The sequence below is a fragment of the Tachysurus fulvidraco genome, chromosome 1 (assembly GCF_022655615.1).
Source record: "Tachysurus fulvidraco isolate hzauxx_2018 chromosome 1, HZAU_PFXX_2.0, whole genome shotgun sequence".
Lineage (NCBI taxonomy): Eukaryota > Metazoa > Chordata > Actinopteri > Siluriformes > Bagridae > Tachysurus > Tachysurus fulvidraco.
Genome location: NC_062518.1, coordinates 43361028 through 43385625, shown reverse-complemented (window position 1 = coordinate 43385625; position 24598 = coordinate 43361028). Strand labels below are relative to the sequence as shown.

General features: G+C 42.4%; 1 protein-coding gene across 2 annotated transcripts; it reads right to left on the bottom strand.

Moving 5' to 3' along the window:
- Positions 1-39: 39 nt before the first annotated feature.
- On the bottom strand, positions 40-20821 carry LOC113662250 (alanine aminotransferase 1). 2 transcript variants are annotated; one of them, XM_047800311.1, is made up of 11 exons: positions 20240-20821; positions 5235-5324; positions 4902-5010; positions 4585-4715; positions 4272-4515; positions 3556-3635; positions 3264-3400; positions 2323-2497; positions 2063-2218; positions 1292-1404; positions 40-648 (listed from the first exon to the last, which is right to left on the bottom strand). In XM_047800311.1, the coding sequence occupies exons 1-11, from the start codon at positions 20597-20599 to the stop codon at positions 552-554; spliced, it is 1692 nt and encodes a 563-aa protein (XP_047656267.1). In that variant the 5' UTR covers positions 20600-20821; the 3' UTR covers positions 40-551. The 2 variants fall into 2 exon arrangements, with proteins under 2 accessions (XP_047656267.1, XP_047656302.1); XM_047800346.1 differs by lacking the exon at positions 5235-5324 and having other exon boundaries at positions 20240-20614.
- Positions 20822-24598: the final 3777 nt, after the last annotated feature.

Sequence of the window (24598 nt, the reverse complement as noted above, 5' to 3'; positions counted from 1 at the left end):
TTTAAGAGTATGAGCTTTATTTATTGTAAGCAGGCACACTTGGCTGTCAAAGAATTTTTTATTTACTTTCCAGTTTTGTTTGTTTCTTAGATTTGTAATTCAATTTAATATAATTACATTTAATTTAAAATAATTACAGTCTTCTCTGATTGAAGAGTGATCATTAGCATATATAAAGTGATTTATTACATTAATTATAGTTAATGCTACACTAAAATGTAACGTGTGTAAAACAGTAAAACCTGGCAGTGAATTTTCTCACTAAGGCTACTGTTCAAAGGCTAGGAACCGATGGCCGTATTCAGAGTCGAGGATTTAATCCGTATACAAATCTCAGACGTAATTACAGACCTGATTGCTATTCAGAAGTCGTATGAGCTTGCACATGCAGTTGGAATTTGAGTAAGCCAGAGCAGTGTCTGACCCTAAATTCAAGAAAAATCTGGCAACCCGGTCATGTGCATATTTCAGGGCTCTAAATGTGTACAATAATATTGACTTAACTTTTGGACTTTTAGTCATCTACTCTGTAATTAATAAGAATATTATTCTCATGATAAGGGAAACTCTTTGATGAAGCGGAGGTGGAAACTTTTCAGCCTCTGTAGCACGGCTTTCATGATCTCCTCCGGGACCGCCAGGCAAATCCTTCAGAGAACAGAGAATGCAGATGTTCAGTTAAGCTATGAAACAAGACTGAGTGCTAGGACAGTGCATAATAAGCACACATTGTTAAGGTCAACAGAAACGACACTGGGCACAATTTAGCATGCTAACATCAAACCAATATAGAGCCTCTTCAAAACCTGCTAATCTGTTTAAAAATAAAGTAACCAAAACCACTAATAGAAGCTATGAGTGCTTAATTATTATTATTATTATTATTATTTTATATATATATATATATATATATATATATATATATATATATATATATATATATACACACACACACAGTACAGACCAAAAGTTTGGACACACCTTCTCATTCAAAGAGATTATATACATAACAAAGTGTGCCTTCACTCTGCGGTCCAGCTCACCCCAAACCATCTCGATTGGGTTCAGGTCCGGTGACTGGAGGCCAGGTCATCCGGCGCAGCACCCCATCACTCTCCTTCATGGTCAAATAGCCCTTACACAGCCTGGAGGTGTGTTTGGGGTCATTGTCCTGTTGAAGAGGTGGTGTGTGCAAACTTTTGGAAGGTGTGTCCAAACACATATATATATATATATATATATATATATATATATATATATATATATATATAAATGAAGGCATTAAGAGAACCTGATGTGATATGTTCCATCTTTTTGTCCGTGTTCACATCCAGCTCCTACACGCAAGCCTTCATCCTCCAACAAATGCAAACAGTACAGCAAGTCCGGCTCCAGCTGCTTCTCCTATGCACATAAATGCAGTTCATACACTGAGCATGTAACAGGATAATAGCCAAGTGGTGGCAGTTATTACAGTACACAGGACAATGACTCCTGTATATGATGTACCATAAACATACTCCTGTCACGCTATTCCACAAAATAAGTTACATTTGCAACAAAAATCTGAATTTTTCTGATAATCACAGGAACTTGCAACTAACTTTTAACTGTTATATTATTTTTATACTGTGATGTTCAGTACAACTGTTTATCACCCAACTTTTATACTGAAAGGAAGTTTGTATTAAAATATATATATATATATATATATATATATATATATATATATATATATATATATATATATATATATATAATTATTTATTTATTTACTTATTTATTTTTTTAATTAAGCACGAACTAGAAAGTCCTTTATGTTCTTGTGCCATTAGCATAGGGGCTATTTAGCCTTTTATATAGTTCTGAATTGTCTAGAATAATGTCTATAATGTATAAATAAATAAGAAATGTCACCTGAACATGTTGGTGCAAGGAAGCAATTTTTTAACAAACCTGGTTTTAATGCATGAACTCTAAGCTGTTAGAAGAAATACGATATGTTTTATTAGCTAATGGTATATGAAAGCTTGAGCAGGTTTAGCACTTTTGTTTGACTGACCTTGGCATGTTTTATTGCAGACTGGGACAAGTGCAGACGTGGGAAGGCAAAATTTCCTCCATTCACTGGCTGACAGCTGATCCCAGGTAGGCAACTGAGAACGTCCAATGTCTTCTGGGCATTGTTGCTTATTGTGCGCCTAATGAACTGAATCTCCTGAGAAAGTCAAGTTTACAATGACAAGAATTTACATTTAACAATGTTTGTAATGGGTAAAAAAATGTAATGAAATAAAATGATTGCACTGTAACATGTCCCACTTGAGTGTAGAGTTCATATGAAGGCTGGGTGGGTTGTGGAGGGTCAATCATCACATCCAAAGCGATTTGTCCACTCAACGGTCCACAAGGAATTGTGCAGAAGAATGTGTAGATGTGTGGAATCACTAAAGGGTCAAGGTTCACAAACTCCAAATAGCCTCCACGCAGACCACACCTGACCACACAGTGGGGTTGCAGAAGAGTAGATGTCAGTTGCTGATATTTCTCAACATTATTACACATCTACTGTGAGCTACTGTGACCATTTAGTAAATGAGTTTAAATGTAAATTGGATGTATTTCAGTAACATATCAATACACTTTTATAAGTTTAATACTGCAGTTTATACTGCTGTTTAATTCATGACTGGTTATTGTTGAATGAGGTGAACTGTATGAATGAGGTATAGATCATAGGTATAGAATTCATAAAACCTGGCCAAAAATATCTGTACACCTGTTTATCACTATCATATGTGGATCTTCCACAAAGAGTTAAAATAAAAGCATACAATTGTATGAAAAACCTTTGTGTGCAGCAACATTGCAATTTCTCTTCACTGGAACTAAGAGACCCAAACACCTTTGACAATATGTCTGTACACAAAGTGAGCTCCATGGAGACATGGTGTGTTAAGGTTGGAGTAGAAGAACCCAAGTGTCCAGCACAGAGCCCTGACTCTGTCACAATCTCACTGAACACCTTTGGGATGAACTAGAATGCTGATTACATCCCAGACCTTCTAATCTAATGTAAGTGTCTGACTTATCGTAGCTGAAAGAGCACAAAGCCCCACAGACACGCTCCAAAATCTAATGGAAAGCTTGAAAACATGAAATGTCCGACAGGGACATATTGGTGTGATTTATCAGGTGTGTTCATACCTTTTGCCATTTAGTAGCTATAAAAAAAAAATAAAACACCACACATGAAAACATACTCTCCCATGACACTCTTGGAGACGGAGTTAAAAGAGGCAAGCTCCACGCTGCTGGAGTATGGGAGCCCTATTTCAGAAAGCACTCTCCTATATGAATAAAACTCAATTCCTTTCCCATACACATTGTCCTGATGTACCTGTTGTGACAAAATAAAAAAGAAGAAAAAATGCAGAATTTAGAATGAATAATTGGATTTAGTTCGGTTTAGTCGATAGTAGTATTAAATGTCGGATAAAAAATGTGTGAAATGTGTATTTAAGAATTTTATTTATTTTAATGAAAGACTGCTACCTCATCTACCATTAAGAAGAGCTTTTCTTCTGCAGCAAAGCGAATCACTTCAGCAATCGAATCCTTACTTTGCACGTGACCTGGTGAAACATTCATGTAACTATACTTAAAAAGAGCTTTACACATTGATGAATATGATACAGTTATGTTAAACATAAAAACAGGTGAAGTTTGTTTCTGGGTGCTTTATATTTATTTTGCACCTCCTGACAATTTTCATTTTGTACTCTTGAACCCTGAAATCATACAGTAAAATTTTTAGTGGTGCAGTGATTCTATAGTTGACGTGTCCTTAAGTCCCTTTAACTGAAAGATATCAGCCAAAAAACAACAACAATCTAATCTAGGGAGTGTGTAATCATATAACATGACTGTCACTGATAGGCTGCATGAATGTACGGTCTGGGCTAGAAATAAATCAGCCACAGACACAATGTGTTTTAGGCCATTTGTGGTGGTGTTAGTCTTGGTTCCACATAAATTTCAAATATTTTCTTGACATTTGATGAAACTATTGATATTTCAATGTTTGAAACAAAAGAGGGCTTAGTCCTTCCTGCTCACTTATAGCAGCCGTTCTTATTAATTCTCTAACATCAGGTTGAAATGCCCTTGTTCTTCAGTAACCGCTTTAATTGATGTACTGTAAATATACCAGCTATACCTTAATGTATATGCACACACAAATCTGCCAGTAGCAGCAATATTTCCTTTACCTGTTGGACTTCCTGGATTGATGACGTATAACACAGTCGGGTTGCATCTCCCCCTGGCCATGTGCAGGGCTCTGCAAATTTCTTCAATCTGCACTGCCCATCCCTGTTCCTCACACAGGTAGTAAGGCACCACAAGTCCCCCCTGAGCAGCCACTGCCATGTTAAAGGCGGAGTGAGACGGTACAGGAGTAAGAACCCCAGTCTTCAGAGAACCCTCACTCTGAATCAGCAGCTTCAGTACCATCTATAAAGACATATATTACTATAATGTTTCTTTATTATCCAGTGTACTTATTGTTTTGGTTTTTCTCACTATGAGGGACATCTGGGATCCGCTTGTGATGTAGATGTTGTCAGGATCAGGAATAACACCATCGCGTTTGGTGATATATTTACATATGGAGGCCTGGATTTCTTTAATCCCACTTATAGGAGTGTATGATCCTGTTTATATAAAAAAGACACATATTATTAATATTAATACTAATAATGTCTTTATCACATAAGTTGTAATTACAATAGTTATAGTTATTAGTACACATACCAGTAATATGAAAAAATTACTTTTAATGGTTTTAGTTCTCAGGCACTGTCATAATGAAATAATGAGAATTTATTTAAACAGGTCACCTATGCTCCCTCCATCACAATTTCTCAGAATCCTTTCTGCTCTCTGTCTGGCATCCAAGGGTAAACTCTCATCATTTAGGAGGGAGGGGTAGAAACAAGTGGCCAGGACCTGCACCACAATCCCCAAAGACAAGTTTTATAAAACAACCAAGAAAGTCACAGTGATGTACATGTCCTGTAAATACCCTTATCCATTGTCAGTGTTTAAGCAGGTTAGTCCTATACAGTTTATTTTTAACCTCATAGACAAGAATGATTAAAGAGATGGATGTCTATAAAGAGGATTGTTTATATCATCATGAACTTTGACCCTCTGAATACAGAATATTATACCTGACGAAAGAAGGTGATGGGTTTTAATCCCATTGTGTGGAAATCAGCACACGACACATTTAGAACTTCTTTATAGTGTTTCTCCAACCCCTGTAAAGCAAAGTAGCATCACCTCCTTCACAATCAGAGCTGTGTTGTTGTTTTTTTTTAAATGTACAGTGGCAAGGTCTGAGAGAAAGAATATAAGTTACACCAATATATTAATTGTAAAATTTAGGAATTAAATTCTAGCCTAATGTTTATAGTTAAAAATAATAAAACAATAAAATTGAATTAAACATGAATGGGTAAATTAATATCTATTGAATTTATATCAATATCTATATAAATTTAACACCATATATATTAACTTTTTTAATTACATGGTTAAACATTGTTGTTGCATGTTTTTTTTGTTGAATTAGTAACCATGATTATTAGAAAACTATGTTGAACCCTGCTTTTGAGCTCTGCATTAACAATCAACGACAACCAAAAATAACACTGACTAGTACTGAATAGACCGAAATTTGAATCAAATACTATACATATTTTTTTGTAATGAACAGGGCTCAGACTCAGAATAAGGGTCCATGTGTGAAGAGTTTATTGGATAAAGTCAAAGAGTCCAAGTTCAACACCAACATAACATTAGTTAAATTTCAACAATAGAGTCTAGAGAATGGTCAAAAGGCATAGTGTAGTGTAAAAAAATCAGACAGAAGGATCCAGTTTAGAAGGGCAGGAAAAGGGGGAAAAGTAGTCAAAACAGGACACAATACAATATAATAACGCTAAGCACTTACTAGAATATAGTAAAGCTAACTGTAAAGCTTTGCATATACTGAAATCATTCATGGCATTAGGCAGATGCTTTATTCAGAGTGACTTACATTTCTCTCATTTTATACAGCTGAGGGTTATGGGCCCAGACGTGGTCCTGGTATTCAAATACATAACTTTCCAATTTCATAGCTTATTTGCTATTTCTAAGAAAGTTGTAACATTAGCAAGACACAAATATTATTCACATACAGTAGCTGACTAAAATTAATTTGCCAAAGGATAAACCTAGACTATATTAGACTGTGCTATCACTGGGGATACTTTTAATTTATTTATTTTTTTAATTTATTTTATCTATTTGGGCAACCTATTTTATATCATTATTTATATAAGTCTATTTGCTCTGTAGCCCTTGGTGGACTGAATACGGTTATTATAGAAAAAAGATAAAAAAAATGAAAAGTAGTGAATTGGAATTACTTTTACTTTTGGATGAGAGAAAAAAAAAATTATACATATATATATACACACACACACACACACACACACACACACACACACACACACACACACACACACACACACGCACACACATCATTCAGTCCACCGAGGGCTACAGAGCAAATAGACTTATATAAATAATTATATAAATGATAAACTGGAGTATAGGGTTCACACCTGATGGTTGACCTGTTTTTTTTTATTATTATAGATTATACGGACAGGTGGAGATGTTGTAAAATATCTTAGTAGAAATAATTAAAATATTATTCCTTACAATACTATAACCAAAGTAAAGTATTAGGCTTTGCATAAGACATATGTAGGCGATGTTGTAGGCCAAAGATGTTTCTTATAACCAGATTCGGGGCTGTCAGGCCTAGTCAGTCTGAGCACATTTGTAATAACAAATACAAACTTGTTATGTAGAATGAAAAAGACATTGGTTCACAGACCTAGGCCCTGAGAACTAAGGGGAGGAAAATCCATAAATGGGCATGTGGTGCCCAGACCTTAGCTCATAAACTTGTTGTGCAGACTGAAGAAGGCCCAGGTGTTTAGTCTGAGGTCATGAAAGGGAGGAAAATCCATAAATGGGCATATGGGTGAAAGGTGATGGGAAATAAGGGGAAATTAGGTCAGTGTATTTAGAAAACATAGGAGGTGATTCCGGTAAATAAGATATGGCACCGTGGGACTCCAAGAAATACTTGGAACCAAAGAGGAGGCTAGGAGCGCCAGGGTATATATTGAGAAGATATGTGGGGCTCGGGGGCGAAGATGTGTGTGCGCATGGGTGCGTGTGCGGGCGCATGCGCGTGTCCGTGGGCGAAGGTGTGTGTGTCAAATTCTTCTGGCCAGATGAAGGAGGCAGCCCCGCGCATGCCTGTTTGTGTGTCTGTGTCTCTGCGCGTGTGTGTGCGCGCGTGTGTGATGTGTGTGCGTGTGTGGTGTCTGTGTATGTTTTTTTTATTTTTGCAAGAACGTTGCGAGAGTTCTTGTTTTTCTTGATTGATTTTGCATGACATGCTGTTTTGGGGGATTTTCATTTGTTACTTTTAATTTGGCAACTTTGTTACTTTTATAATTTTATATTATTTCTCTTATAATTTGTTGGCTGATTGACCACAATAAAGAAGTTTGCTCATTCTCATCCAGGTCTGAGGGGTTTTCTCAGTATTTTTTGTAGTAATTATAGAGTTAACAGTTAAGTCAACCAGTTTTTAGTAACCAAAAGGTCTAAGAGAAGAGGTCACCCTGTGATGTGTCGGCTTGGAGACCGGCTCTGAGTTACGACAGAGACATGAGAAAGACTTGAGAAAGACATGAGAAAGACCCCCCCACCTGCTCCAATTTAACCAAAATAGTCTCATGCATTTGTGCTTTGTGCTGGTTTGTGCTGCTAAAAGTTTTGTTTGTGCTGTTTTTGTTTTTATAATATTAAACACTGAATTATTGGCCGATGACATCATCAGCCCCCCCACATGCTCCAAAATAGTCTCATTCGTTTGTGCTGGTTTGTGCTGCTAAAAGTTTTGTTTGTGCTGTTTTTGTTTTTATAATAGTAAACACTGAATTATTGGCCGATGACATCATCAGCCCCCCCACATGCTCCAAAAAAGTCTCATTCGTGCTGGTTTGTGCTGCTAAAAGTTTTGTTTGTGCTGTTTTGGTTTATTAAATATTAAACATTTTATTAGGTGGTCATTCTAAGGTCACTCAGCCAAGTCATGATAAGATCCATACGGCAAACCAAATCACATTAAATAGTCGCATTCACTAAACTGTTATCTATTTACCGTGCGTTTTCAGCTTTTAACGGACACAGCGATGTGTGGAATGTCACATAAAGTCCAAGGTCAGCGTTTTTACTTGGTACTCTATATTCTTATGTTAAAAACGGTAGTAATAGTAACACTGTCATAAATACATGCACCAAGCATATAAACATATACAGTACCAGTCAGAATTTTGAAAACATTAAGATTGTTCAAAGTCTCTTAAGCTGTATGTGCAGTACATACATCAAAAATATAGTAAAAACAGAAATGTTGTGAAATTTGTTCTCTGAATATAAAGTAGTGTAATTTCCTGTGATCAAAGCTGAATTTATTAGATCATAAATACAATAAAACAGTGTAATAGTATAGCAATGTTAAAACTGTTTTCTATGTGAATACAAAGTGTCATTTATTCCTGTGATTAAAGCATTTTCAGCATCATTACTCCAGTCTTCAGTGTCACATGATCTTTCACAAATCATTCTGATACCATGATTTGATGCTTAAATATCAATTATAATTTGTGCTCAATTAAGATTTTTTTTAAAATAGAAAGATTAGAAAGGTAAAAGGAACAGCATTTGAAACTGAAATGTTTTAACAACATAAATGTCTTATTTTTTTTTTTATTAATTTAATTAAAACACTGACACAAACCAGTACAAACGGAGCACAAATGAACGAGACCGTTTTTGTTGAATTTGGAGCATGTGGGGGGCTGAGTGACCTTAGAATAACCACCTAATAAAATGTTTAATATTTAATAAACCGAAACAGCACAAACGAAACTTTTAGCAGCACAAACCAGCACAAACGGAGCACAAACAAACAAGACTATTTTGCTGACGGTTTGTGTTACCTGCTCTAGGCCAAAGAAACCCAGAGGGGCAAGTTTAATGTCTAACACTGCAGAGAAATAACAGAGACACGTTTGTTCTGTTGTAACAAAAAAAATGTCAAAAAAGTTCTGTTATAGTATTAATATTATTCATTTTTGAGCTAACTTCAGCAAAACTTGCTGTTATATTTTATTTTCATTATTTGGGGTTCCTACCGTTGTTGTAGGTGGGGTAATTTTTAGTGTGACACATTGGGAAGCATGCTGCTCATATTTAGCGCGTGCTTAGAGGCACCGCGAGTGAGCAAGGAAGCGGTAGGTCATTTCACTCTCTCATTTTTTTTGTTTATTTAAAGGCCATTTGAGATGATAAACCCTTTGTTTGTGATGAAAACACTGACTCAAGGTTTAATCCTAAAATATTCACCAATGTAGTAATGTTTTCTGTGAAAATGGTGTTTGTTTTGTTTGAGTTAATGTGCGCCTTGGTTCGCACGTGTTTCCCAATACAGGGATGAGAGAGTGTGTTTCCGGGGGTGTGTGACTAATTATGCCCTACTCTACTCTGTTAAAGGTACTGTCAGGGAGCTCTCTGACTCTGCTCCCGTGCGTGCCCCGCCCGCACGGAGCGGCTCGCCTGCTTACTGATTGCTCTCACCTGACTCTCATTTCACTCTATTCAGCCACCATATATAATCCTTTCTCTCACTCCCACTCACCGTCAGTTATTATCCATGGTTTCACTGAACATTTCTCGACACTCCCGTGTTCATGTTCAGCTCCGTGCTTCTCCCACGCGCTCCCGTGGTTAGTACATCGACGGGATCTCGTCACCGCGCTTCAAGCCGCCTTTCCCTCCATCGCTGTTCGTCCTGATCCCCTTCAGTCCGCTTTCCGTCCGAGTGGTCCAAGGTAGCGTTCCTCATCTCACTCCTGTCCGGGAGAGAGCTAGCTTGGGCTCAATCATTGTGGGACTTGGCCAGCCCGATGATAAATGTGTATGCCCATTTCACTGCGCACTTTGTCGAGGTTTTCAGCGCCGCTTCCGGGGTCCTATCCACAGCCGACCAGCTGCTTAGCTTGCGTCAGGGAACTGATGACATCACTGCATACAGCTTGCATTTCCGCACCTTGGCGGCATCTAGTGGCTGGAACGAGTCGGCGCTACTGGGGGTATATCGGCAGGGTTTGTCCCCAGAAATAAAATTAGCCATGGCGGTATTTGAGGACACTACTGGATTGGAGGACTTCATTAAGAAGTCCATTGGCCTTTCTCAGCGGCTGGCGGCGTGCCAACCCATGTCAACCTACTGCCTCAGACACCGCACCTATGCAGCTGGGCTCTCAGAGACTGTCCAGGAGAGAGAAGAACAGCCGCCTGGCATCTGGTAAATGCCTGTATTGTGGTAACCCAGGTCACTCCATTGCAAGATGTCCCACACGCCCAGCCCGAGCAGCGGTGAGTACAGTAGATTTTCCGAGATACATATCTACTCTGTCTACACTCTCAGTGACACTTCTAACTCCCGCTCTCTCTCTTTCCGTGGATGCTCTGGTGGACTCCGGCTCGGCAGGGAACTTCATCTCGCAGGCCTGCCTCACCAGCCTGCGGCTCCCCCGTGAGAGGGGTTCCCAGGACTTAGCCGTCCAGACCATCCAGGGACGCCCACTGGGTCGGGGCTGGGTCAAGTACTGTGCGCCGGTAGTGACTCTACAGGTGGGTCTGTTCCACCGGGAGGAGATCCGGTTCATGGTGCTCGAAGATTCTACCGTCAGCGTGATCCTGGGCAGGCCCTGGCTAAGCCAACATGCACCTGCATGCTCCTGGGACCCTTGCGACATCCTGTGTTGGAGTAACCACTGCCTGGAGCACTGCATCTCCCAGCTTCCCGTAAGGGTCCCCCAGGCTATGGTAGGCGCCACCAGGGTAGAGGAAGCCACGACGTCAAAGCAGGCAGAGATCCCCCAGGAATACCAGGCCTTCAAGGACGTGTTCTGTCCTCAGGCGGCCACTCGTCTCCCCCCTCACCGGCCTGGTGACTGCGGCATCGACCTGCTTCCCGGGGCTAAGCTGCCCAAGGGCCGAATATACCCCCTTTCCGCGCCAGAACATCGAGCGATGGAGGAGTAAGTACAGCAGGCTCTTAAGCAGGGGTTCATCACAAAGTCATCCTCCCCGGCAGCTTCGAGCTTTTTCTTTGTGGGGAAGAAGGACGGAGGCCTGCGTCCCTGCATAGACTACCGACAGTTGAACGCTCAGATCTCTCCTCTCCCTTATCCTCTCCCGCTTGTTCCAGCAGCTCTTGAGGCCCTAAGGGAGGCACGCGTGTTCACCAAGCTCGATCTCCGGAGCACGTATAACCTGGTGCGCATCAGGAGGGGAGATGAGTGGAAGACAGCCTTTATCACGCCCTCCGGACACTACCAATATCGAGTCATGCCGTACGGCCTTTCCATCGCTCCAGCAGTGTTCCAGGGATTTATGAACGAGGTGCTCCGACCCTACCTTCAGAGGTTCGTCATGGTGTACATCGATGACATCCTGATATACTCCAAGACCCTAGAGGAACACCAGGCCCACGTATGTGAGGTCCTAGGGGCACTTCGTTCCCAACAACTCTACCTCAACCTCTCCAAGTGTGAGTTCCACCATGAGGAGGTACAGTTTCTGGGCTACATCATCAGTGCACAGGGAATACAGATGGATGAGAGAAAGGTTAGAGCAGTGAGGAACTGGCCCGTCCCGGAGACGATTAAGGAGCTCCAACGCTTCCTGGGCTTCGCCAACTTTTATCGGCGGTTCATCCAGGGGTACAGCCAGATCACCGCCCCCTCACTTCTCTCCTCAGGGGTAAGGCACGGACCCTGAAGTGGACCAAGGAGGCCCAGGGGGCATTCAAGGTGCTCCGCCAGCGCTTCTGCTCCGCTCCCGTGTTACGTCATCCAGACCCCCGGAAGCCTTTTGTGGTTGAGGTAGACGCCTCCTCGACCGGAGTGGGGGCCACTCTCTCTCAGCGGTCAGGCACCCCACCACAGCTCCATCCATGTGCCTTCTTCTCACACAAGCTCTCGGCGGCGGAACAGAACTACGACATCAGAAATCGTGAGTTACTGGCAATAAAACTTGCCCTGGAGGAGTGGAGGCACTGGTTAGAGGGCGCGGAGCACCAGTTTACCGTGGTCACTGACCACAAGAATCTCCAGTACTTGCGGGAGGCCCGGATACTCTATCCCAGGCAGGCTCGCTGGGCCCTTTTCTTCACTCGGTTCCAGTTCCACGTCACCTACCGTGTGGGGGCGCCTAACGGGAAGGCCGACGCCCTGTCCCGGGTCTTCGAGCCTGAGGAACCCAACGATCCAGACCCCATACTTCCTCCTTTGATCGTCGTGGGGCCTATTGTCTGGGACGTGGACAGCGAGATTCGGGCTGCCTCCATCCAGGAGCCCGCCCCTGGAGGGTGCCCCGAGGGACGTATCTTTGTCCCCAATGCCTGCCGTTGGGGATTAATCCAGTCAGTCCACGAGTGACCAGGTACGGGACACCCGGGCGAGAAGAGGACGGTGCAGCTCCTTCAGGCGCGTTACTGGTGGCCGAGGATGGCAGAGGAGGTGAACCGTTATGTCCAGGAGTGCGCCACCTGTGCCATGGCAAAGGTACCATGCCACCTGCCCGTCGGCAAGTTGATGCCGCTTCCCGTACCTCAGCGCCCCTGGTCACACCTAGGGATAGACTTCGTGACCGACCTGCCGCGGTCAGGAGGTAACACATGCATCTTGGTAGCGGTGGACCGTTTCTCCAAGGCCTGCCGCTTGGTGCCTCTGAAGGGCCTGCCCACAGCCCTTGAAACTGCCGAGGCCTTGTTCCATCATGTTTTCAGGAACTTTGGTCTCCCGGAGGAGATAGTTTCGGACCGTGGTCCCCAGTTCACGTCTCGGGTTTGGCGAGCTTTCTTCCAGCTCCTAGGGGTGTCGGTCAACCTGACGTCGGGGTACCACCCGCAGTCCAACGGCCAGGCGGAACGTAAGATTCAGGAGCTGAGCCGGTATTTAAGGACTTACTGCAGCCAGGATCAAGGGGATTGGGCTTGCTTCTTGCCCTGGGCAAAGTATGCCCAGAACTCACTCCGCCAGGACGCCACAGGCCTCACCCCTTTCCAATGCGTGCTGGGGTTCCAGCCGCCCCTATTCCCACGGTCGGACGAGCCTAGCGACGTACCATCAGTGAATGCCTGGTACCGGGAGAGCCATCGGAACTTGGAGTCAGCACACACCCAGCTGCGCCGTGCGCTCCGCAACACCCGCCGGCACGCTGACGCTCGGCGTCTAGAGTCTCCTCGGTACCGCCCCGGGGATAGAGTGTGGCTCTCCACTAAGGACCTGAAGATGAAGCTGCCGAGCCGCAAGCTTAGCCCCAGGTTCATTGGGCCTTTCAGGATCTCCAGGCAGATCAGCGACGTTTCATACCGGCTGGAGCTGCCGTCCAGGTATCGCATACACCCCACTTTTCACGTGTCCCTGCTTAAACCTTGTGTCTCGCCTGTCTCTCGCCCTCCAGGTGACCCCGTGGCGCCCGTCCAGCCGGAAGTCGTGGCTCAGTCTGGCGTCTACGCAGTGCGGAAAGTCCTGGACTCCAGAAGGCGCGAGGGTCGCCTCGAATACCTGGTAGACTGGGAGGGTTACGGCTCGGAGGATCGGTCATGGGTGGCCCGGCGGGACGTGCTGGACCCAAGTCTGCTGGCGGAGTTCCATGCTGCCCACCCACGCCGCCCAGCGCCCAGGGCTAGGGGTCGTCCTCGTCGCAGGGTCAGGGCGTCCGGTGCCGCCCCTGGAGGAGGGGGTGGTGTATATAATCGACTCCCACTCACCGTCAGTTATTATCCATGGTTTCACTGAACATTTCTCGACACTCCTGTGTTCATGTTCAGCTTCGTGCTTCCCCCACGCGCTCCCATGGTTAGTACACCGACTGCCTTTCATCCCCTACTCTCTGGATTTGTGGGCCGCGCTTTCACCGCGCACCACCGGATTACACAGACTGCCTTGCTACTCTGGATCTTTGTGGGCCGCGCTTTTCCGCGCACCACCGGATTATTCTACTTCCGTGTTTTCACAATAAACTCTGTTTGCTTCCACTCCGGCTTCCTCCTCTGTGTCTCGCATGACAGGTACTTTTTATCTTGTTTATTTGCAATTAGTTGTTTAAATGTGCCATCTGTGTGATGGTTGATGAACATTTGCTAATTTTGAGTGTGGCGAGATAATGTTGATGTCATGATGCGGGGCAGGAAGCGGACCCAGTCGCAGGATAGCAAAACAAAACAGGGTTTAATAACAAAGGGAACACGAAACATGACACAGACTGAAGACAAGACAGGACAACAGTAGATTCCGCGCTGCACAAGGCAACGCGGCACAAGGCAACGCGGCACAATTAAATACACAAGACAATCATGACACAATGAGGAGCAGGTGTGGTGACAGGAAGGAGCAGACGAAGGCGGGGCAGACACGTGACGAGAAACATAAACAAAACTGCACGTGGCCAAAGTCCGAGCTGAATCATGACAGTTAATCATGAATAAACTGTAGTGTGTTGCAATTTTTTTCATTGGTTGTTGGGTTAAATCTTTCCCGGATATTGCTATTTTCTGATTGGCTATTATGTAGCCTCTTTTTTGATTGGCTGATAAGTGTCAGCTCGACTAATAACTTCAGGGGAGACGCGCTTGATTCCTGCGCGGTTCCAGACAGCGGTGCGGACTGATACATTTTGGGTGCTGCAGCTTATTAAATATATGATAAATAGTCAAAACGTTTTTCTGCGTGAGAAATACGATGTGTGGCGTGAGAAACACGCACCCAAATGCGTGAATATCACTTTCAATGCGTGACACCTGACAGCCCTGCACAAAATTTTTAACTTGCCGGCTGCAGCAAACCAAAAATGCGTCTGCTTCTGTGTTGGATTTCACAATTCGGTAGTTATGACGCATATTTTGAGCGACAAAAATTAAACACCGTTTATTTTATTGTTACAAGAGCATCATAATCTTAGAATTTAGAATTACTTTTTTTAAACTAACTAACTAAAATAAAATAAAATAAATTTGAATTAAAATTTTATTTTTCAAATCTACAGGGAGCCGCAGCAGAGGGATGAAAGAGCCACTTGCGGCTCTGGAGCCGCGGGTTGCCGACCCCTGCCCTAGGTTAAACAGTAAATCAACTGGCAACCGTGGAATTCTACCATACAACAGGAAAAATGGGGAAAAACCTGTCACCTCGTGCCTTGTGCAGTTATAGGCGTGCACTATGTGAAGTAGGTGATCTTTCTACTAACTTTTCTTTTCCTCCTCTAAAGTGCACAACATCTGAATGAGTGTTCAATTCAGTCTTTCCAAGGGATTGCATTGAGGGTGGTACGGAGTGGTACAGGAGTGTGCGATTCCCGAGAGCTGTTGTAATCTCCGAAACAGGCCATTTTCCAAATTCTTTCCCCTGGTCGTGGTGAAGTTTCTCGGGGTACCCAAAACGGGGAATGAAGTCTTGGAAGATTTTCTCAGCCCCAGTTGTACCAGACTTATTTTTCGTGGGATAGGCCTGTGCGAACCTGGTGAAATGGTCTACTAAAACCAGAATGTACTCATATCCTCCCTTACTTGGCTCTAGGTGGAGGTAATCCACACTCACCAGTTCGAATGGTGCACTCGATGAAATGGAGCCCATTGGTGCTTTTTGATGAACGTGAGGGTATTTTTGTTTGATACAAGTACATTTTGTTGTCACATAATCCTCAATCTCTTGCTTCATTGAGGGCCAGTAAAACCTTTCTCGAGCTAACTGGAGTACTTTTTCTACCCCAACATGTGCCATCTCATTGTGAAGTTTCTTTAGCACTAGAGTTTTGAACTTCTGAGGGAGAACTAATTGCTTATACTGTCCTGTCCTTCGATACACTATTCCATTTTCCAATTCCAGGTTACTCCACTCATAGAAGTCATCGTGCTGCTTTTGTTACTTGCTGTCTCTTACTTTCATTTAACATTACTCCTTCTTCCTTTAATGCAATGACTTCAGCAATTGCAACATCTTCATGTTGAGCGATCTGAATATTTTCAGGGGTGATGCACAGGACACCACTTTCTGTCACGGTAGGTTATTCACAAGCTGTGTGAAGTTGTAATGCTGCTACCCATGGAACATCTTCATTCAAGACTGCTTTACTTCCCTGCCACACTGTGGCAATGGCTTCTGGTGTCATTGTCAAGTTATACTCGTCCATGTGGTTTTGAAGCTTTAGGGGATACCGTGACAGTGTGTCTGCATCAGCATTGGATTTTCCAGGTCTGTATCGTATGTCAAAATGGAAATCAGCTAATTCACCCACCCAGCGATGCCCCACTGCGTTCAACGGGCCGTGCTGAGGACGTAGGTCAACGGGTTGTTAGCTGTGTAAACTGTGAAGGTTGGTGAGTAATACAGGTGGTATTACAGGTAGTAATACAGGTAGTAAACTTGTCGCAAATAGACCAATTGAGTGCTAGGAACTCCAGTTTACCAGAATGAAGATGATAGTTCTTTTCTGCAGGGGTTAGGGTGCGGGATACATAGCCAATGACACGAAGTAGATTGCCCTGTTGCTGATAAAGTGCTGCTCCAAGGCCTTCATTTGAAGCATCAGTGTGTAAGATAAAGGGCAAATCGAAATCTGGATATGCTAATATGGGTGGACTGGTGAGGATGTCAATGAATCTGGACACAACATCCTGATGTACAGATGTCCAGGTAACTGGTGTTCTAGAATGTAGTTGTCCTTTCTCTTGTGCTCTACTTTTAACTCTTTCCTTTCTAGAGGAGGAAGCTACACCATGTACGCTATCCTTTGGTGAGCATTGGATCAGTTCAAACAGAGGCTTTGTAAGGCAAGAGAAGTCTTGGATAAACGAACGATAATAACTGAAAAAGCCAAGCAAAGTCCGTACATCTCCAACTGTTCGTGGTTGGTTGTTTTTCAGAGCCCTTACTGCTTCCAGGTCCTGGGGGTCAATTTGAATTCCTTCTCCTGACACTAAAAAACCAATGTATCGAATTTGTCTCTTGAAGAGTTTGCACTTCTTTGAGCGAAGTTTGATTCCGTGTCTTCGCATTTGTTGCAGGACCATCCGCAGATTTTTCAAGTGGTCATTAAATGTCTTTGAAAAGCACAGGACATCATCTAAGTACAGAGTGCAACATTCATCTCGTATACTCTCTAGCACCCCCTCCATACATCTCTGAAATGCTGCTGGGGCATTCGTTAGGCCGAATAGGATACGCACCCATTCATATAAGCCCCATGGAGTACTAAAAGCCGTGGCATGTCTGGACTCCTCACTGACAAACCCTTGGTGGTAGGCGCTACCCTGACCTAAAATGGAGAACCAAGTGTTGCCACCAAGGTTGTCCAGAAGATCTTGAATCCTAGGCAGAGGATGTCGATCGGGTACAGTCTTGCGGGTTAGGTCCCGGAAGTTGACACACAAGCGTAAGCTGTTGTCCTTCTTCCTTACACAAACCACAGGAGAAGAGTAGGAAGATGATGATTTTGCTATCCGTCCCTTATCCAAAAGATTACGCACATAATCCTTTACTTCTCTATAAAGGGGTTTTGGAATAGCATTGTAACACTTTTGAACTGGTGTATTATCTGTAAGGTTGATTTTCAGTTGCAGACCAGGGATGCAACCAATGTCTCCTTCGTCACAGGCAAACAGATCCGATTCCTCAAACAACATCTGTTCTACTAATTCCCATTCCTGTGCATTAAGATGGTCAAGGTCTACTGGTGGATGCCACCTTCTGTTTGCTGTTTCCTGAGTGAGGCGGTTTTCCTCATGACAATTGGTGTCCTTAGAGCAAGTTTGAGTGGCACACAAAAAGGCCTTACATTCCTGCTTCTCAGACCTTGTGGCATCGGACCCCAGACGTACAGGTTTAGTTTCCATGATCGGTTCGACAGTACCTAATGGCAGTCTGCCTGGTAAGTAAATGTCTTGACGGGTAAGGTTCTGAATAGGTACCCTTACAACTTTTGAGGCACCCAGGGGGACATTCACAACTGTGGGGAACAATTCTAAGCCCTCTGGGACACTGTGTCTGATAAAAGGCTCAAACATCATCATACTGCCTTTGGGCTGAGCCTTAAGTCGGCATCTTATATTTAGGATTTGGCCACGGTGAATGGTCATGCCTACTTTTCCTGTTTTTACTACACTTGTCAGAACTTTCCAGGGTGTGTCAAAAGTAACAGCGGAAACCAAAGCCTCTGCCTTGCCTTTCTGTAAGTTCATAGCCTCTGAGAGCAGATCGGTTAGATGGACTTCTGCCCCATTATCACCATTTTCTCGAATGATCTCTTCAGTCACACTGAAACCCAACAGTGGACAATCTACTCCCTCTTGACTAACTAACATGGGTACGTATATAGTTATATTTCCATGCTTAGCACTGGTTATCTCAAGCCGAACTTCGACCCACCCCTCAAAGGGCACCATTGTTCCATTTGCTGCTGTGACTGTACAGCACCTGGTGTTTCAACTCGCCAACCAGCAAAGGGAGCTGTTTCTCAATATCCCAGCGTAGTTATCGAAGGGTTGCCATCACTGGAACCTGCTCGTTCAGCTCACCAATCTGGACCGAAACTGCTTTTCTAGGACTGGTTATCTCAAGCCGAACTTCGACCCACCCCTCAAAGGGCACCATTGTTCCATTTGCTGCTGTGACTGAGCTGTCTATCGGCTAATAAGGTCTCCAGCGGTTGAATTTGGACTCTGGGTAAGTTTTGCTACATCCACTCTTTTCCAATAATGCTAACTTGGGCTCCGCTATCCAAAAGCATCTGTGCTTGTACCCCATTTAGATGACAAGCAATCATACAATGACTACCAATTAACTGTGCGACTTTTCTCCCCTTATTTTTTTGCACTTTCTTCACAGGGTTTTGGGAGGCTGACACATCACCTTGGATAGCCTTCACGTTTGGGTTGGGACACAAGGGGCATCCCAGTCACTGGTGGTCCTGTCCCAGTGACCTCGACTCTTTTAACGTTGGATTGCTTTTCATTATGCATCCCACTGCCCTGTGCCCAGCTTGGCCACAATAGAAACAGTGTGTGCAGTGATCATTACCCATGGATTGACATTGTGTACATTTGCCCTTTGCTGTGGGTCTAGGTTGTGGCTTGGTATTCACTACAGCTACTGCAGCTGTTGGCTGCTGTGGACTGCTTCCCACGGACACAACTTTCTCCAGGTTTTTTGTTAAAATGGACATTAGAGCAGACAGTTCATGTATGGCATCACGGTTAGCTTTAACTTCTGCTTGCATCTGTGAGGTAGGTCCTGTCTCTGCATCACTTTGCTGTATAACGCTAGCAACAGTGATTTTTGGTTTACTCATTGGACCAAGGCGTTTTTGTCTCTCTGCCTCTTCGCTCACTGACTGGGTTACCAGTTCAAGAATCTGATCACCTGTAATAGTTTGTGCGGCAACAGCGGACTTAATGTCTCTCCTCACATATGCATAACGTTCATTTAGCCCCTGATTCAGTGAATGAAGGAACACACTCTGCAATAACTTATCATACTGAAACTCAGCTCCTAGTTGCTGTGAGGCAAACAAAACTCGCTGTCTCAAACCCATGAGCCTGTACACAAATTGCTGAGGTGATTCTTTGTCCTGCTGTTTTTCATTACTTAACTCTTGAAACAATTCAGTGCTGCTTTTGTCTCTAAGATGAGCCCTAAGAAACTGTTTCAGCTCTGCTATGGTAAGACTGTCCTTGGTGATAAACATCTCTTTAAATGTACCTGGTTTAATTACTTTAAACAAAGTTCTAATGATTTCAGATTCTGTGAATTTTTTCTGCTAAAACTTCATCAATTTGTTTACAGATGCTACTGTAACTAAGATCAGAGTTTGCATCAGAAATGTGTCCACCATAAATTTTAAACTCTCTAAGTGGCAAATATGCAGCAACATCTGAGAATTTAATCAAGCCTGTCACGTGTTCAGTTACAATAGGCTGTGGTAAAGTACTCTCAGTTCTTACAGGAGACAACATATTTATGATCCGTTCTACCTGAACCTTTGCAGAAGTCGGTGTCGATGCTGAAGGTGATTTAGCTGTAACAGTCTCTGGATCCTCTTCTACAGCAGAAGGTAACTCTTTCTCTGGAGCATTCAGCTCATCGATGAGGTCTCGGAGCGTAAGCAAGCAGGACATCCCTTCGTCCTCCAGACTCTGCAAATGCTCTCCACGCAGAAAGTCAACGATGAAGTCATAGAGGTCCACCTCTGTAGCAGCCACGCTTGGCAACGCCTCTCCTCCCTCCTTCTGGCAGAATTCAGCTACTCCGTACAGCACCTGGTGTTTCAACTCGCCAACCAGCAAATGGAGCTGTTTCTCAATATCCCAGCGTAGTTCTCGAAGGGTTGCCATCACTGGAACCTGCTCGTTCAGCTCACCAATCTGGACCGAAACTGCTTTTCTGTGGTTCTTCTTTTTTTTTTTTTAGATTAGCACCCAAACAGTAGGTGGCGCTAATCCCGGACGAGCCCCCAAATTGTTACCCACTCTAGGCCAAAGAAACCCAGAGGGGCAAGTTGAATGTCTAACACTGCAGAGAAATAACAGAGACACGTTTGTGCTGTGAGCTCTTGCAATGTTTAATGAACTCTGACCTGAGCTCTGCAACCTCTATATCTCAGATAAGGTCAACATGATTCAGTTTCAGAAAAAAACATAAATAACACAATAGGAAAATACATTTCTAATCAACGATGTATTCAAGAGTCCATATTTGTACCAGTAACTCAATAAGTCATCAATGTGAACAATACACTGCATCATATAAATAAATGTTCATAAATTGTAATTTAAATCACAACTGTTTCCATTTACTTTACTCACATATTCACAGTTTTCATAGTCATGTACAAAGCATAAGCCTATTACTTCTTTTCATTAACCAGGCTTTAAACACGCCTTTAAATTTGTTTCATGCTATTTATCACATGGCCGCCGCCATTTTGGCTCTAGCTCAAACACACACGCCGCCATTTTGGCTCTGAACCAAATTCACATTAAGCTCGCATATAATTATTTTCAAACTCACAATCCATATAGAAAACTCTTTAAACACATCAACGAACTCCTTTTGTGTCCATTTAGCTTATCTTTTGCTGTTTTTTTTTTTTTTTGTACATATGTTCATGGATTTAACAATTTAACTTTTTTTTTAAACCAAAGTAATTGCATTTCTCGGTACTATCATGCATAACAACCACATCATAACTCATTTTTCATAACTCATATTCATTTTTAAGTGATTGACAAACCATATTTTTGCTCACCTGCAGAGAAATAACAGAGACAAGTTTGTGCTGTGAGCTCTTGCAATGTTTAATGGACTCTGACCTGACCTGAGCTCTGCAACCTCTCTATCTCAGAAACGCAAGACGCCCTCTACAGGAGGCAAGGATAATGACCAATTAAAGGTACATCCAACATTATATAAATGAGTCCAATACGCAGAACAATATCAGGTATATGTCAAAAACTGTTTGTCTCTACAATTTTATTTTGTGGGGTGTCTATTTTTTCTTTACCTTTATTTCTTGGCCCTCTACATTTACATTGGGTGGCGGGCCAACTTCATGCTGGTCCACATAAGCAGTGCAGTTTTTTTTTTTTTATTATTGTTATAATTCATGGTTCATGACACTTTTGGACCAGGATTGAATGATACCTGAGTGAGGATCCATGGCAATGTAGTTAAAATTCTCAATTCCTGCACCAATTCTGCCTGACAGTAGTTCTTCTTAGATCTATGAGGACTAAGCAGATATTGCTTTCTGCTATTTCATGATGGCTCAGTCCTGCTGTCATAATGACTTGTTGAACAATTGTCACAACATTAAGCACAATGACCATGTCCAATTGTTAGCCAATTGTTGCACAATGACATTGACTTTGAAATTGGTGTGGTGCCAGATGGGCTGGTTTGAGTATGTCAGAAACTGCTGATCTCTAGGAATTCTAAAAAAAAAAAAAAAAAACACCGAGTTGTTATAAGTGGTCAGAGGAAAATGGCCAGACTGATCTCAGCTGACAGAAGGTTACAATAACCCCCCAAAAAAACCATTCATTACAAATGGGGTTAGAAGAAAAGCTTCTCACAGTGCACAACACATAGAAGGCTACAACAGCTGTAATCACATCAGGTTCATCCCCTGTCCATTCCTGTTTCTGAAGACAATGCTCACAAGCACAAAGAAATTGGATGATTATTTACAGTGATTGTTTGAACATTGCCTAGTCTTTTACCAATCATCAATGGCCAGGTTTAATAGTAACTAAAGCTCTATAACTATATTTGTCCTATTTTATATACTATACTATAATCCCACATAACTGGCTGAGTTAATATATGTTTAAATGAGCTGTTTTGCATGTGTTCTTATTCAAGAAGGTGATAAATCCATACATAGAAGTGAAATAATCAGTAAAATCTTCAAGTAGACAAACACATACTAAACTGAATAAATTAAATCTTGGAGATGAGGAATTATAAGATTTAAGTGGTTCTGTAGGTCCATTTCAGTGAATGCCCACAAAGGAAACAAACAAATTTCTAAACTGACACTATCAGACTACCAATTTTACTTGTCATGACATTCCTGTCCCTCTTCCTGTTGCACTTCCTAGTGAAAACTCAAAATGTTTCGTGTCCTGTCCGTCTGATGTGCCTATCCATCTGCTTGTTGACTTTAAGACTAAATTTGGAGCTCACATGAACTTGGACACTTAATAACAGCTACTACTACTACTTATTGTCCTTAATATTACTACCGCTGTATAGAAAGATTTATAGAAAATAGATTTATATCTTTTTATAGAAAAGGAGTGTTTTTCATCATTAAGCAGAGTTTTAAATATATTTGGCCAAAAGAAGGGACTGGGCCCAATCCTTAAGGTGGTTAGCACAGAACATTCACAGAAACCTGTACAGGAACCTGCCCAGGATAATATGCTGGAACCTCTGTCTACCATTGGATTCAGGTTGGAGATTGTCTGTTTATTTAGCTTCTGCATAAAGCTGGTGTAAGAAATTACAGAAATATCACCCAAATTCCACTCCAAGGTACACATCTAAAAAGAGCTCATTCCTAAGAAGTATCAGAAGGTAATACGTTTAGGACTCTAAACTTATAAATGTGATTCAATTATAAATATGGGGACGGCGGCAGGACATTAGGGATCACCACGAACAAAGGGTCTATGTGACCGCGATTACCATTTGAAGTGACCACTTGGTTGATAACAATACCAAGCCAAGGTCTACGTGGCCGCGATTACCATTTAAAGTGACCACTTGGGTGCTAGCAATTGGAACAATACCAAGACAAGGTGTACGTGACCATGATTAACATTTAAAGACATCAGCTAGACAACAAGGTGTAGCCCAGACATTTGGGAGACATTCAGTTCTTACCTTCAATACACATTCAAAGCGAAACTTCATTTAAATTACCAAAAGGTAAAACTGTATATAAGGTTTGAGCAGAATTTGCTCTGGGTTCGTGTTCTTTCTGACTCCGACGAGCCCAAAGTACGCCATGTATTTTGTCATTGCTATGCTGGAATAAACTTCTTGTTCTTTATTAAGATCTTCAACATCATCGTCTTATTTTTACACTACGCATTTTTTTCTTACACTGGCTCACACCCTGGATGTGAATTGAGGACCTTGGTCGCTCATGTCATCTTTGCGTATGGCAACATAACGGAAAACATGGTTTAACAAAAGCTGTAGGCTGATGAGAGACTGGGGAGAGGGATACTACTGGAGATAGGGTAGATGTATTCTGATGGGAGACTGGGAAGATGGAAATACATTGATGCAAATTTTGGTTGGGTGCATCCATATCAGGCCACCAAAATATATTGGGCTTCAGGTGAGGTATTTACATTTGATGTCTTGATAAAAAATAAGAAATGTTATGAAAGGCTCATTTATTAGCATATCCGTGAAGGAATGGGTATTAAACATACAGATAATGTGATATTAGGAAAATGTAATAGTCCATGAAAGAGAATTAAATATTTATTTTCAAATGGATGAATAATTTAGATTTGTGGTCTATATATACTATTTACTTGGTCTATATTTTGAATGTCTGTAAACCCTTATATGACTGAGTACAAACTCTTAAGAGAAGCTTTTCTATCCTTTTCCATCCTGATGAACAAAAAGAACATTTTTTCTGAAGTCCTCACAAATCTCCATTGTTTTTGCAATGATCCACTTCCACAAACACCTTTCATGAACATCAGACTTTGATATATCTCTATTTTATTTAAATAAAATAGGACACTCATGGAGACCTGATTGTTGATTCATTACTGAAATCAGATGGACTCGAATTTGACCTTGAA